Below are 13,194 nucleotides of genomic sequence, written 5' to 3'. Positions count from 1 at the left end.
AAGGATGCTAATAACCAAATGTATCCTTTAGCATGGGCTGTTGTAGCAGTTGAAAATAAGGAAAATTGGAAATGGTTTTTGGATCTATTGCTTGAAGACATTGATATGGGACAAGGCAGAGGACTAACCATCATCTCTGACCAACACAAGGTAGTCAACTGTTTTTTAATAATAGTATTTATATTTTATTTTTAATTTATAATGACATTCAAATGTTACTTAATATGGACTGATTGAAGCAGTTAAGGACAGAGTGCCAAAATGTAAGCATAGACAATGTGCTAGGCATGTCTATGCCAACTTCAAGAGAAAATTCTCAGGAGCTGAATACAGGAAACGTTTTTGGGGTGCTGCCAAGGCCACAACAACCACAAAATTTGAAGATATCATGAAGGAGATCAAATTGATTGACATAAATGCCTATGAACACCTGATGGAAAAAAATCAAACACATGGTCTAGGGCATTTTTTAGAGAAGATAGTGGTAGTGATGCCATTGAAAATGGTATATCAGAGTCATTTAATTCAGCCATTGTGGAAGCTAGAAAAAAACCAATAATAGCAATGTTGGAAGATATTCGAGTGTATGTCATGGAAAGGATGTTTACTTAGAAAAGGAAGGGCCTGAAGTGGAACTTGGAGATTTGTCCCTCAATTAGAAGGAAGAATGAGGACATGAAGAAAATACAGAGGTATATAACTATATTTATACATATTACATATAGATCAATACTAACTTATATGTTACATTTCATAACAGGTTTTGGGGAGTAACTCCAAGTGGTTTTCATCAATATGAGAGTAGGTGGTTGAATGAGGTTTATGCAATTGACTTACATAAAAGAACCTGTGGATGCAGGTCATGGCAGCTGACAGGTATACCATGTGTCCATGCTATTTTTGCAATCTTGTGCTTGAATGGGAATATAGAGGAGTATGTAGCAATTTGGTACACAACACAAATGTTTGGAAGCTACTACAGGTATAATGTTAAGCTAATAAATGGATATGAAATGTGGCCAGCAAATGATATGAATACCATATTACCACCAAAGCGTAGAAGAATGCCTGGCAGACCAAAGATGAACATGAAGAAATGCATTTCAGAAAGAAGTGACAGACACACTGTTAGCAAAGTTGGGACCACTTCTAAATGCAGTTTATGTTCCCAACCAGATAATAATTAGAGGAAATGTCCTCTCAATCAGGTTAATGCAGTAGATGATTCATATCTCTTTGATTACCATGAGCTATTTGAGGGTGAGGGACAGGGTCAAGGACAGGGACAGAGACAAGGCCATGGGGCTGCTGAGGATGTTGGAGTTGATTTAGAGGAGGAGATTGGAGGTGATTCAGAGGAAGAAGTTGGAGGTGATTCAGAGGAGCATTTAGAGGTGGATGATGAACAAGTGGTTGATGAACAAGTGGTGAATCCTGGAAATCAGCATGTGGTTGCTCCAACTTTGAAAAGGAGAAAGTGTGGTCCTTCTCAGAGGAACACAAAACTTAGGTTGAGGAGGAAAGTGGTGACCAAGGATGATACAGGGGGAAGTCTTGAAAATCCTCTCACACTCTAGGAGCAGTGTTGGGGACAGCTTTTGTGAAGGGTATCTTTTGGTAGCTTTTGTGAAGGACAACTTTTGGTAGGGAATCTTTTGTTGAGCACATCTTTTGATAACTACTTTCTATTTAAGCCAAAAAACCGATGAAGGCACATATGTTAGGTGTAATGTGTGTGTCTTTTTAAATATTCTATTGGCATGTAATGTATGTGGTCCCACTTTGGTAATGTATGTGGTTTGGTAATGTGTCGTTTGATAACTTCTTTGGTAATGTATCTTTTGATAATGTATCTTTTGATAACTTGTTTGTATTGCTGGACTTATTAATTCCATTCCAATATGTGGTCTAACTTTTTTCCAATATGTGGTCCCAGGAATCATTAATTCCATTTAAATGTACACAATGACTATTAACCAAGAATCATTAATTCCATTCTAACCAGGAATCATTAATTCCATTCCATTGTGAAGAATCAATATTAACCCGGAATCATTAATTCCATTCCATTGTGAAGAATCAATATCAAAACTAATTTTATTTCCATAAAACATTGATTCCACTCCAATACAAGACTTTTAATTAACCAAACTTTCAAAGTACATTACCAAAGTCATTACATTACAATTTTCATTTCATTTCAGTATAACATACATAAAAAACATAACAAAGAACAACAACATACAACATTTGAGATTCCAATATTTCTAATTTAATTTATCCAAGTCTTTTCTGAAACTCATTGATTCTTTATCTGCCTTCACCTTATGAGTCCAAAAATTATTTTCCAATATTGATATCTTGACTTCAGTGTTGTCTTGTTTTATTAGTTCTTCATCTTGATCGACCCATTCCCAGAAATCACATTTTTTCTTCTTCTTATCCTTCAATATATATAATAAAATTCACATAAGAAATTAATTATGTAAGAGAAGTAGATGATAGAACCACTTACTAGTTAGTTACGACATACTCTGAACTTTCTACCCGGATTATCAGCCGTAGTTGAGGTTGGAAGGCTTCTCACAGTGACAAGGATGAGCATAATCAATTGTACTCCTACTCTTGGAAATGTTCGAATTTGACTTAGAATAATTTGATGAACTTGAAGATGTCACAGGAGCCGTATTAAATATGAAGGGCAGAAGGAGATGAAGAAGGGGGATGAAGATGGAGAGTGAACCCTAATTTGGTGGTTGAAGGTTATTAAAGCACGTTTAATAGTTGACCTATAGTTGACATGAGGTAACCGGTTACCTCAGGTCACTCTAAAGGGTTATTTGTATTTTGTTGGTATTTTTTGTACAAAAATTTCAATTTAATGGTATTTTTTTTACTAGAAAATAATATTAAAAAGGTCATGACAAATCATATATAGACGCGTGCCAGACACTCATTACCCACTAGAATTTCGTTTACCCGTTTTTCTCTCTCTACCATTATCTCGCTCAGAAAATATCCAAAGTCGAAGTGCAAGAAAACGAACAGTAAAAGAGAATGGGAAATGCATTGAGGTTTCTTTATGGCCAATGCTGTTCCGAGCCACCAACCACCACCACTACATACGGCGGTGCTGGTGATCAACAACTTGGCCACCACGGCGTTTCTTCAACCAGCGTCGGTGTCTCCGCCCTTGCCCAGCACCTCTATCACTTCGAAATCACCTCCCAGGTACCTCACTTCACTCTCGTAACTTAGATCTATCACAAATTCACAATCACCCCTTTTCCACCATAATTCACTACAAATTATTTCTAAAACCTATCAACAAAATCCATCTGAGCTTTTACTTGGAGTCAATTTATTGAAAAAAAACTCAATTCGATCTTTATTATTTATAGGTTCCTGAAGGTCTGAGTAAGCATGTGAGTTCATCCAAGAAAGCTCAGTCCAATTGGTAAATTTTCCAACAATCACTACCCCTACATTTCACTTTCTACCTTTTCAAACTCAAATAATCGAAATCAAAACTTAACTCTAGTTTTAGGACCTAGGGGTATAAATGTAAAAACGCGTGGAATTTTTTAATCGTTATTAGTTGGTTTTTTGACACTTGAACAAATGAATTGAAGGTATAAGAAACTATCAAAGGCATGGAGGGAATCAAAACCTCCACCAAAGACACCTGAAGAGGCTTCCAGGCTTGTAATTCGCACCCTACAAAGACACCAAAAACCTGATATTGAGGTTCTTTCTCTACCTTAAACCTTTTTTCAAAGGTGGTGCAAAATGTCCATTCTAGCCTTTTGGCCAGTGGGCATGAAGGGACGTTTATTTTGTTAGGTGCTGAGTGTATGTTGTAAGATAAAAGTTAAAATTAAATGTTTTTGTCTCGCCCAAAAAGATAGAAAAAAATCTCTGGTCCTTACAAAAGACATAAATACCCTTCTCTTCCTTATCATAAAAAAACAATTAACCCTGACAGTTGTATCTCTTTTTAAAGGGTATATTATCATTCTACGGTCTCCCACTTCCGCACTCGCTAGTTGAACTCACCGCGGGTGATGCTCCACCGCTTGCTGACGGTCTCAAATTTGAATTACACACACTTCCCGTAAGAACTCCCTATTATACTGACACTGACACTGACAGAGTCTTGATAATAATTTTGCAAATTTTGACCTGATTTAAAAAGGTGGATGCAAGGGCAGTAGCAGACGGAGACACTGTAACGGTCTATGTCAGTACCTCAGATGCACGAGAGTCATCGCGTGTCCCGCAAGAAGTACACATGGCGGCAGTTGAACGCAACGAAGCACGGGCCCACAAGAACTACACCAAAGCAGATGCATTGCAGAAGCAAATCAAAGATGCAGGCTATGGGTAAATCAGTAAATGTGACACAAATCTAGCTTTTTAACTTTGACAACAATAAATTTTTTTTTTTTAATTTTGTGTGAATTGGGTTATATTATATGATATAGGGTACTACATATCAATAACGAGGAAATTCTAGCACGAAAGTACAGGATCAGACTAAGGTATTTCATATTTCCATATTTGGATTATAAAAAATTAATTTTGTGAAGCGTTTGTAGTTTGGGGTGATATGAGTAAATGGAAACAGGGGAATAGATGCACCTGAAAGTGCGATGCCTTGTGGGAAAGAGGCGAAGGATGAATTGGTGAAGATAATTGATGGGAAGTGTTTGAAGATTTTGATTTTTGATGAGGATCAATATGGGCGTTTTGTTGGGGATATTTATTGTAATGGCATATTTGTACAGGTGATTTTGATGCTGATTTAGTACCTAAATTTGTAAAGCAACTAATATGGAAACTCGATTCCAATTTCCACAGGAGTTAATGTTGAAGAAAGGACTAGCATGGCATTACACTGCCTATGACAAAAGGCCGGAATTAGAGAAGGTGAGTTTAGTTTTATGAGATTGTGTTAAGAAAAATAATATGAGGTTTTTTTTTGAGTTATGAAATGGGGGAATTGGTTTTGATGATGTTAGTGGGAGAAAAGTGCAAGGGCTAAGAGAATTGGGTTGTGGGCTTCATCGAATCCTGAAATGCCATGGGAATGGAGGAAGAATCGCCGTGAACACAGATAGTTTGGTTGGATGGAATGGAATGGCGAAGGAATGGAATAGAATAAACAAGGCAATGGAATGAGTCGTTACATTCCATGATCATGTTTTGTTGGCTGTAGGAATTGAATGAATTTTCATATGAATTTTTTTTTTTTATCTTATTTGTAAATACAAGATATAGTTTTTATACTATTTTATATAGTATTATTTAATTATAATTAACTAGGTTTAACTCACAAGGATAAAATTTCCAATTAAAGCTCGTTAAACCCCAAATAAGTTATAATATAAAGGATGGAATTGGTGGTTCTAGAGTTGAATCATTATTTCTTGAAGAAGAACCTTCTTCCATATTCGTGCTCTTGTATTCCTATAAAAACCTGGTAGGACTAGGGGTAGATCGGTAATTTAATTGTTCTTCTCGAGGCAAAGGCGATATAGACATCTCACCCTTCGGTTTTCTATAAAACTTATTCTCCAAAATATCATATTTATTTCCAGTCCTAACCTCCTGAGCAAGAGAACACCAACAACAACATAACCACAATGCACAATCACTAACTTCCGGATTCCCACAACAGAAATCGGAAGGGGGCAAATTGAATATTTTCTTCACTTGAATCCTCCTTCACATTCTCATTCTCCAAAACCTCCTTCACAATCTCATTCTCAATATTAACAAAAGCCAAATTAAACATCCAATACAACCAAGTAACACGGGAATAATCATCCACAAAAGTCACAAAATACTTGAACCCTGTCTTAGAAGTAATAGGACAAGGACCCCATACATCAGGGTGAACCAATTCAAATGGGGATGCAACCCGTTTATTAGCTCTAGGGCTCAAGTGAACACGTTGACGTTTTGAAAATTGACAGGACTCACAATTTAGGGATGATAAATGACTAAATTGCGGATATAATTTCTTCAAAGTTTGGAGAGATGGGTGATCTAAATGACAATGTAATTCAAATGGAGATAATGACATCAATCCTACTCGGGATTTCGGGAGCTCAGGCTCAAATACATAAAGTCCACTGGATTCTCGTCCTCTACCAATTATTTGATTTGTTGAAAGATCTTGAAAAACACAATAATCAGGGGAAAATGTGACGCTACAATTCAATCCATGAGTAATTTTAATGACTGATAGCAAATTAAATGAGAAATTAGGGAGGCTCAACACAGAAGATTATGAAATAGATGGGGAAAGATCAACTGTTCCAGATCCTAGAACTTGAAGGGTAGACCCATCATCAATGGTAACGTGGGATGTCGATGTATGAGTATGGAAATCAGATAGAAGATGAGGATTACCATGTGATCTGAAGCACCTGAATCGATGACCCATTTGGAGGTAGAAGATACCAAACATTTAGTAGAGTTTCCATCTTAGAAAAAGCGGCCACCGACGAAAATAAATTTCCGTATAAAATAAAACGTTCATTCTTGTTTGCAGATATAGTAACGAGTAAAAGAATCAAAACCAGAAGTAGAACCGAAAGCAGGAATTTCACGCATAATATCAGAACCAGAACCAGAAACAGGAATTTCTTAATAATTCGTAATCGTTTTCTAATCTTTCCAAGGATTAGGTTAGAACTCCACCAGTGTCGGCAAAAGAATTAGTGCACTCACAGGGTGCCCAAATTGAAAAACTCAAAAACATAACATTCACAGGGTTCCTTAATCAGAAAACTCATAAGCAAAAAGATACCAAAATCTCGATGAATAGTAGCATAAATAGTAGCCGATAAACAGTAACCGTGAACAGTAATCATGAATAGTAGCGATGAACAACAACATGAATAGTGCCTTGAATTGTAGGTCTGCAGCCTCCGACCGTTGCTTAACACAGAAAACCCTCCGTCCCTAAACCTCGCTCATGTAAACAAGAATAGATTAAGGGTGAAAATACTTTATTGATTGTCTACTTTGCAAGAAAGTGGTAGAAGACTATAAATAGAGGCATGATCCCTACACAAAGTAAACCTTGCGGGCCCATGGGATTACTAGGCCAAAACCAATATATGTAATATTTACATTTTAACAAAACCTATGCAAAAAGTAGAAGCATCTTGATAAAGAAAGTCTATACCAACTCTACTAAAGAAGAACAACACTGATGTCAAAATTAAAAAGAAGAAAGGGAAAAGTAGCGCAACAAATACTATTTTTATGCAAGAAAGCATAACATAAAAAACAGATGTTGCTTGTAGATGTGCTTTAAAAAATTAGAAAATAGGCATGGTTCAAGGGTATCTAAAGTTGGCAAAAATGTGGTTGGCTGTTATTTGATGAATCATCGTACAATCATCAAGGAAGAAAAGGTAAAACCTTCATTTTATATGATTTTGTTTGGAAAGTGTGAACCTCCTTTTTACGAAGACAAAAGGTTTCTTTATGAGGCCATCATGAGAAGCCTAGTAACCAAGTGAAAAAATATTGGTGGGTTTGATGTTTGTTTCTACAAAGACTATGGAAGACTTGGAAAATGGGTGATAAAGAAATACTCTGCAGATTGAAGATGACAAGAAGTTGAAGGCTATGTACAAGTCTAGATTAAGGGATAATGTTGAAATGTAATTTATACTTGTTAAAGGTTAGTTTGGTCATTATTAATAGTTAGTTATAGTTGGTAGTTAATTATTGGGTAGTTATAGTTAGTTATTAAGGAAGTTTAATTATGGATAGAGATAGTTATTTCAACATCAATGATTTGGGGTAAAGGGTGCGATGGTTGGCCTCGTATATACATATGTATCTATATATATATATGCCTCTATAATGTTGTTGTGATTGTGGTTAATAAATGTCTCATGTTTTCTACATAAAATAAATTCTGCTATATCTATCAAGTCTTCATGGTTGTCTTCAACACATTCAAAATGCGACTCGGATTGATATATATTTGAATATGCAATAACATTTAGAGTTGAATAAATATTTACGCAAAACTTGCATGTTAACGATCATATTTGTGTATCTAATTAACATATTCTAACTAGCTAATTATTTGATTTGTTGAAAGATCTTGAAAAACACAATAATCAGGGAAAATGTGACACTACGATTCAATCCACGAGTAATTTTAATGACTGATAGCAAATTAAATGATAAATTAGGGAGGCTCAACACAGAAGCTAATGAAATAGACGGGGCAAGATCAACTGTTCTAGATCCTAGAACTTGAGGGGTAGACCCATCATCAATGGTAACGTGGGATGTCGATGTATGAGTATGGAAATCAGACAGAAGATGAGGATTACCATGTGATCTGAAGCACCTGAATTGATGACCCATTTGGAGATAGAAGATACCAAACATTTAGTAGAGTTGCCCGTCTTAGAAAAAGCAACCACCGACGAATGTAAATTTCCGTATCCAAAAAAAACATGCAATCTCTTTTGCAGATATAGTAACAGTAACAGAATCAAAACCAGAAGTAGAACCAGAAGAAGTAATTTCAAGCATAATATTAGAAGCAGAACCAGAAACAGGAATTTCTTAACAATTCGTAATCGTTTTCTAATCTCTCTAAGGATCATGTTATAACTCCACACGGTGTCAGCAAAAGAATTAATGCACTCACAGGGTGCCCAAATTGAAAAACTCAGAAACATAACACTCACAGGGTTCCCTAATCAGAAAACTCAGAAGCGAAAAGATACCAAAATCTCGATGAATAGTAGCATAAATAGTAGCCGATAAACAGTAACTGTGAACAGTAACCATGAATAGTAATGATGAACAACTTGAATAGTGCTGTGAATAGTAGGTCTGTAGCCTCCGGAGAATGTATCCACTTTTGGAGGTCATAGTTTGATGGAATGAAAATGAATTTGTTAGTTGAGTCATGTTTTTGGTTACTTCGACTTCTTTTCATGCTAGAATAGCAACATAAGTTCATCTCCCACTACCAATACTGACAATGTACTTTACTAATTACCCATAATAGCAACAAACTTTCATTTTTTTTTCTTTTTACCACTAATAGCAACATTGCTTTAGTTTTTTCATTAGTAACATCAACATACCTAAATTTCGCTACTAATATTGGTAATACACTTTATATGTTACATATAGGTATTATCGATAAATAAATATCTTGCTATTATGGATAAGGAATTACAAGCATGCTGTTCTTTTTATCAATAAAGAGATTTATGTGCATTATAGATCCACCCCTGTTTAAGGTCCTTTTTTCAAAAACCGAAAAGAATGTCTTAAGCCATTTGGGGTTGGTATTCTCAAAATATATAACTTATGTGGTAATAAGGTCAATGGAACAAAAAGGAAGATCAAGACTTTAGGTCTTTCAAATGCAATCTGCAATGATGGGATTAGTTGATGAGGTAATTATTTATTCCCTTCTAGCTTCTACTTCCTTTGTTACGCGAGACTAGTTTTGACAATGATGATGAGGAGGGCATACACGTCGTTTGCATAGACAAGAGATAGAGAATGAGTTACAGTCCCACCTTTTTGGTGGTGTTTGGTATGACGGAATCAACAAAAGAATGGAATGGAATCCCAAAGAAATTTGATTCCTCCCAATTTGTTTATTTACATTCTAAGAGGGGGTGTTTTTTTGGCATCCCGGAATGGAATCAAAATTACAATATAACCCGTTTTTATTTATGAAATTTCCATGACATTTTTTTTATTATTTTATAAATTTCATGATTTTAGTTAAAATAAAATCATATTTTAAAACTTCTAGAATAATATTTCCTTTTTATAGTCATATTTGGATAATAATTATCTTTTATTGTGCTTAAAGTATAATTAAATAATATATAGAATAATGTTAACCATACACCTTGCATTTAGATATAATTTAGAGTATTCACATGCCAACCGAACATGATCATGGAATGTAATGAGTCATACCATTACATTACATTCAGTCATTCACCATTTCATCCAACCATATAGACCCTTAATTAGACTAGTGAACTTACATGGTACCTTTTTTCTCTAAATCTTTTACCAACAGGAGCAACCCTACGTAGATTTCTTTCTGGGAAATAGAGCCCCCCCGCCTAACACAAACAGCCTAAACACTAACAAATTCCAGCTATTCAATCTTTTTCCTTCCAATGAGAAACATATTGGACTAAGACTTGGTGGAATTTTAGCAAGTTGAAGTCAAATGGACAAATAATAAAAGAGGCATCAAAGAACATTTTGAACATAGAGCCACATAAGTTGAAAGATAAAGGTCATACATATATGAAACAAAAGGAGGATTCCAATGATGAAGTGGAGAATGTATCCACTTTTGGAGATCAAGTCAAGGGTTTGACCAAATGCTTTGAGATCATTGATCTTGACAAAAAGTTGGTTCCTGAAGTCAAAGGTCAACCTTTTGTTGACCGCTCAAGAACTCCTTTGGCTGATAAGAATTCAGGTAAGCTATAAAATCACATTATATTTTTCATGAATTTTGTCATTGTTCTTCATTTCACCTTTGAATTGTCCGTTAACAAGAGAAAAAATGCATAGTTTGATGTATGAAAACTAATTTGTGTTAGTTGAGTCATGTTTTTGGTTACTTTGACTTCTTTTCAGGCAAGAATAACAACATAATTTCATCTCCCACTACCAATATGGATAATGTACTTTACTAATTAACCATAATAGCAACATAGTTCCATTTTTTTCTTTTTCCATTTAGTAGCAACATTGCTTTATATATTTTTACAATAACAACATACCTACATCTCGGTACTAACAATGGCAATGCACTTTATATATTACATATTAGTATTATCGATAAATAAATATAAGTATCTTGCTATTATAGATAAGGAATTACAAGTATGTTGTTCTTTTTATCTGTAAAGAAATGTATGTATACTAGTATTATCGGTGGTAGAAATGAAATGATGTTGCTATTACTGGTAAAGTCATAAAGAAATATAAGTACATTACTAGTATGGGTAAAAGGTAATGTATATTGTCCATATTGGCTTTTACAATTTCCTCATTTAACAAAGTTGAATAAAATCAAAAGATGCATTGATAAAATAATAAAATTAAATGAAAGATCTCTAATACACAAAATAAGAAAAGATGCATTGATAACATTTTAATCCTTTGGCGACTACAATTAGTCTTTTGAATGTTAGAGGGTTCAAGTATGGTTTCAAAGAGATGAGCAGAGCTTACAAGAAAAACGGTGAGTGTGTGATGACAGGGAAACATAAGAAGATCCAACCACTAATAACTGTGTAGTATGTACAACTTTGATGTTAGAAGTGTTCCACCAATTATAACTTTAATGGCGGCAACCGCTACTGTTACCAAACTGGCTAGCCAACCCCTGAAGTGGAGGTCTTAATAATTTGTTTCATGGAAATCATAATTAATTTCCTTATGAGTTGGATAGGGAAAAAAAATATCCCGACAAATTCTCACCGCTTTGGATGATGGCTATTCTTGGTACGATGCCTTTTATGCCCATCATTTTATATTTGGTCCTCTCGCCACCAACTACTAGGGGATAGACATATACAGTTGGGGTGCTGTTATTAGACAAGTACTCGGTTCCATGACCGAGCAATACCATGTTAGAGCCCTTGATGCTAGGTCGTTACCCATGTTAGATTCTGATGGTGGTGGTTCTCATTCAGGAGGGGATGCTGCCACTCCTCCACTGGAGACCGAAAGAGATGCTACCATGCCTTGACTCATGTTAAAAGCTCTTGTTTGTGGTGGTGTTGTTGTTGGTACTGGTTCTCATCCATCGGGGGCTGCAACATTGGATATTTCTCTTAAAGCAATAATTTTGTTCGGGAGCAATATTGCATCATATATTTCTTTTCAATGTCGGAAGTATCGTGGTTGAGTGATGCCATGAATAAAAGCGACTGATTCACTGTCTTTTTCAACATTTGGATTTCATATTTGTTTCTCATGAACTTTTTTAAATTCTACATTTCACATTTTCGTCGTTGGTGATTAATCCCAAATAATTCTTTCATTTTAAATAGTTTCACAGAATGAAAGTTTATATGTGTTAGTTGTGTATGTTTTTGGTTACTTCGACTTCTTTTCATGCAATATTTCATAAAAATGATGTTTGATCTACTTAAATAGGGAATAACACTATAATTTCATCTCCCGCTACAGATATGGAGAATGTAATCATTACCTACACATAACAACGGTATACTTCCATTTGTATTACCACTAGTAGCAATGTTACATTGAGTTTTTCTTAACAATAATAGTAACATTCTTATATTTCAATACTTATGTTGGTAATGCAATTTATTTGTCACATAATGTTATTATTGATAAAGAAATGAAAATATCTTGCTATTATGGATAAGGAATAATGAGCATATATTTTTTTATGTATAATCAAATGCATGTACATTAGTATTATTGGTGGTCGGAATGTAATTATGTTCTATTACAGGTAAAGTCCTAAAGAAATATAAGTACGTTGCTATTATGGGTAAAATGTAATGTAAAATGTCTATATTGGTAAAAAAGAAAAGTACGTTACTATTTTTTTTTTTTTGCAATTTTCCCAGTTTATCATGCTGAATGTAACCAAAAGATGCATTGATCAAATACTAAACTAAAGGAAAGATCTCTAATCCACTAAAAAATGCATTGACAATAATGTGGGACCCCACCTAAAATAGTCGGGCATGATATTTCCTACCCGACCAACAAATCAACTAAGCAATCAAACAACAAATAGTCGTATATTGTCTAGAAAAAGAGCCAGTATACAATACTAAGCGACACTCGACACTCACCGGTGGCAAAATGGCCTCAAAGATCCCCAACAATCCCACCGATAACAATAATAGAGAAAAATAAGAAGACAAAAGAATATGTAGAAACTCCAAAAGCGGAGAAAAACCATGGGCCTCCAGAAAGAAAGATCCATTGTATGATAAATTGTTACAATCACATATACTAATCTCTCAAGCCTCCCCAAAAACAACTAGACTCTTCCAAAATGTTAACTAGCAATTTATACACTCTAAAAAAAGATAAAAAAGAAAGAACCATACACTTCAAGTGTGTTGTGGTGGGGTTCTTTGAAACTAAATACTTGAACTCCTTTTA

At 34.9% G+C, this 13,194-nt stretch overlaps 1 protein-coding gene across 2 annotated transcripts; it reads left to right on the top strand.

Annotated features, from left to right (window-relative positions):
• The first annotated feature begins 3,057 nt into the window (after positions 1-3,057).
• Positions 3,058-5,317, top strand: LOC145136688 (staphylococcal-like nuclease CAN2). 2 transcript variants are annotated; one of them, XM_079070797.1, is made up of 9 exons: positions 3,058-3,231; positions 3,402-3,457; positions 3,633-3,747; positions 4,004-4,114; positions 4,196-4,383; positions 4,485-4,541; positions 4,628-4,787; positions 4,861-4,929; positions 5,022-5,317. In XM_079070797.1, the coding sequence occupies exons 1-9, from the start codon at positions 3,058-3,060 to the stop codon at positions 5,118-5,120; spliced, it is 1,029 nt and encodes a 342-aa protein (XP_078926923.1). In that variant the 3' UTR covers positions 5,121-5,317. The 2 variants fall into 2 exon arrangements, with proteins under 2 accessions (XP_078926923.1, XP_078926924.1); XM_079070798.1 differs by lacking the exon at positions 3,402-3,457 and having other exon boundaries at positions 3,083-3,231.
• Positions 5,318-13,194: the final 7,877 nt, after the last annotated feature.

Source organism: Lactuca virosa, chromosome 9 (genome assembly GCF_052849685.1).
Source record: "Lactuca virosa cultivar CGN04683 chromosome 9, Lactuca_virosa_CGN04683_v6, whole genome shotgun sequence".
Lineage (NCBI taxonomy): Eukaryota > Viridiplantae > Streptophyta > Magnoliopsida > Asterales > Asteraceae > Lactuca > Lactuca virosa.
This window is presented reverse-complemented; position numbering and strand designations above follow the sequence as displayed.

Bases quoted from the DNA above. Each gene is read 5' to 3' on its own strand.
- LOC145136688 (XM_079070797.1), top strand. From the start codon at position 3,058: ATGGGAAATGCATTGAGGTTTCTTTATGGCCAATGCTGTTCCGAGCCA. The intron at 3,458-3,632 runs GTAAATTTTCCA...AATGAATTGAAG, and splicing joins AAGAAAGCTCAGTCCAATTG to GTATAAGAAACTATCAAAGG. The intron at 4,542-4,627 runs GTATTTCATATT...AAATGGAAACAG, and splicing joins AAGTACAGGATCAGACTAAG to GGGAATAGATGCACCTGAAA.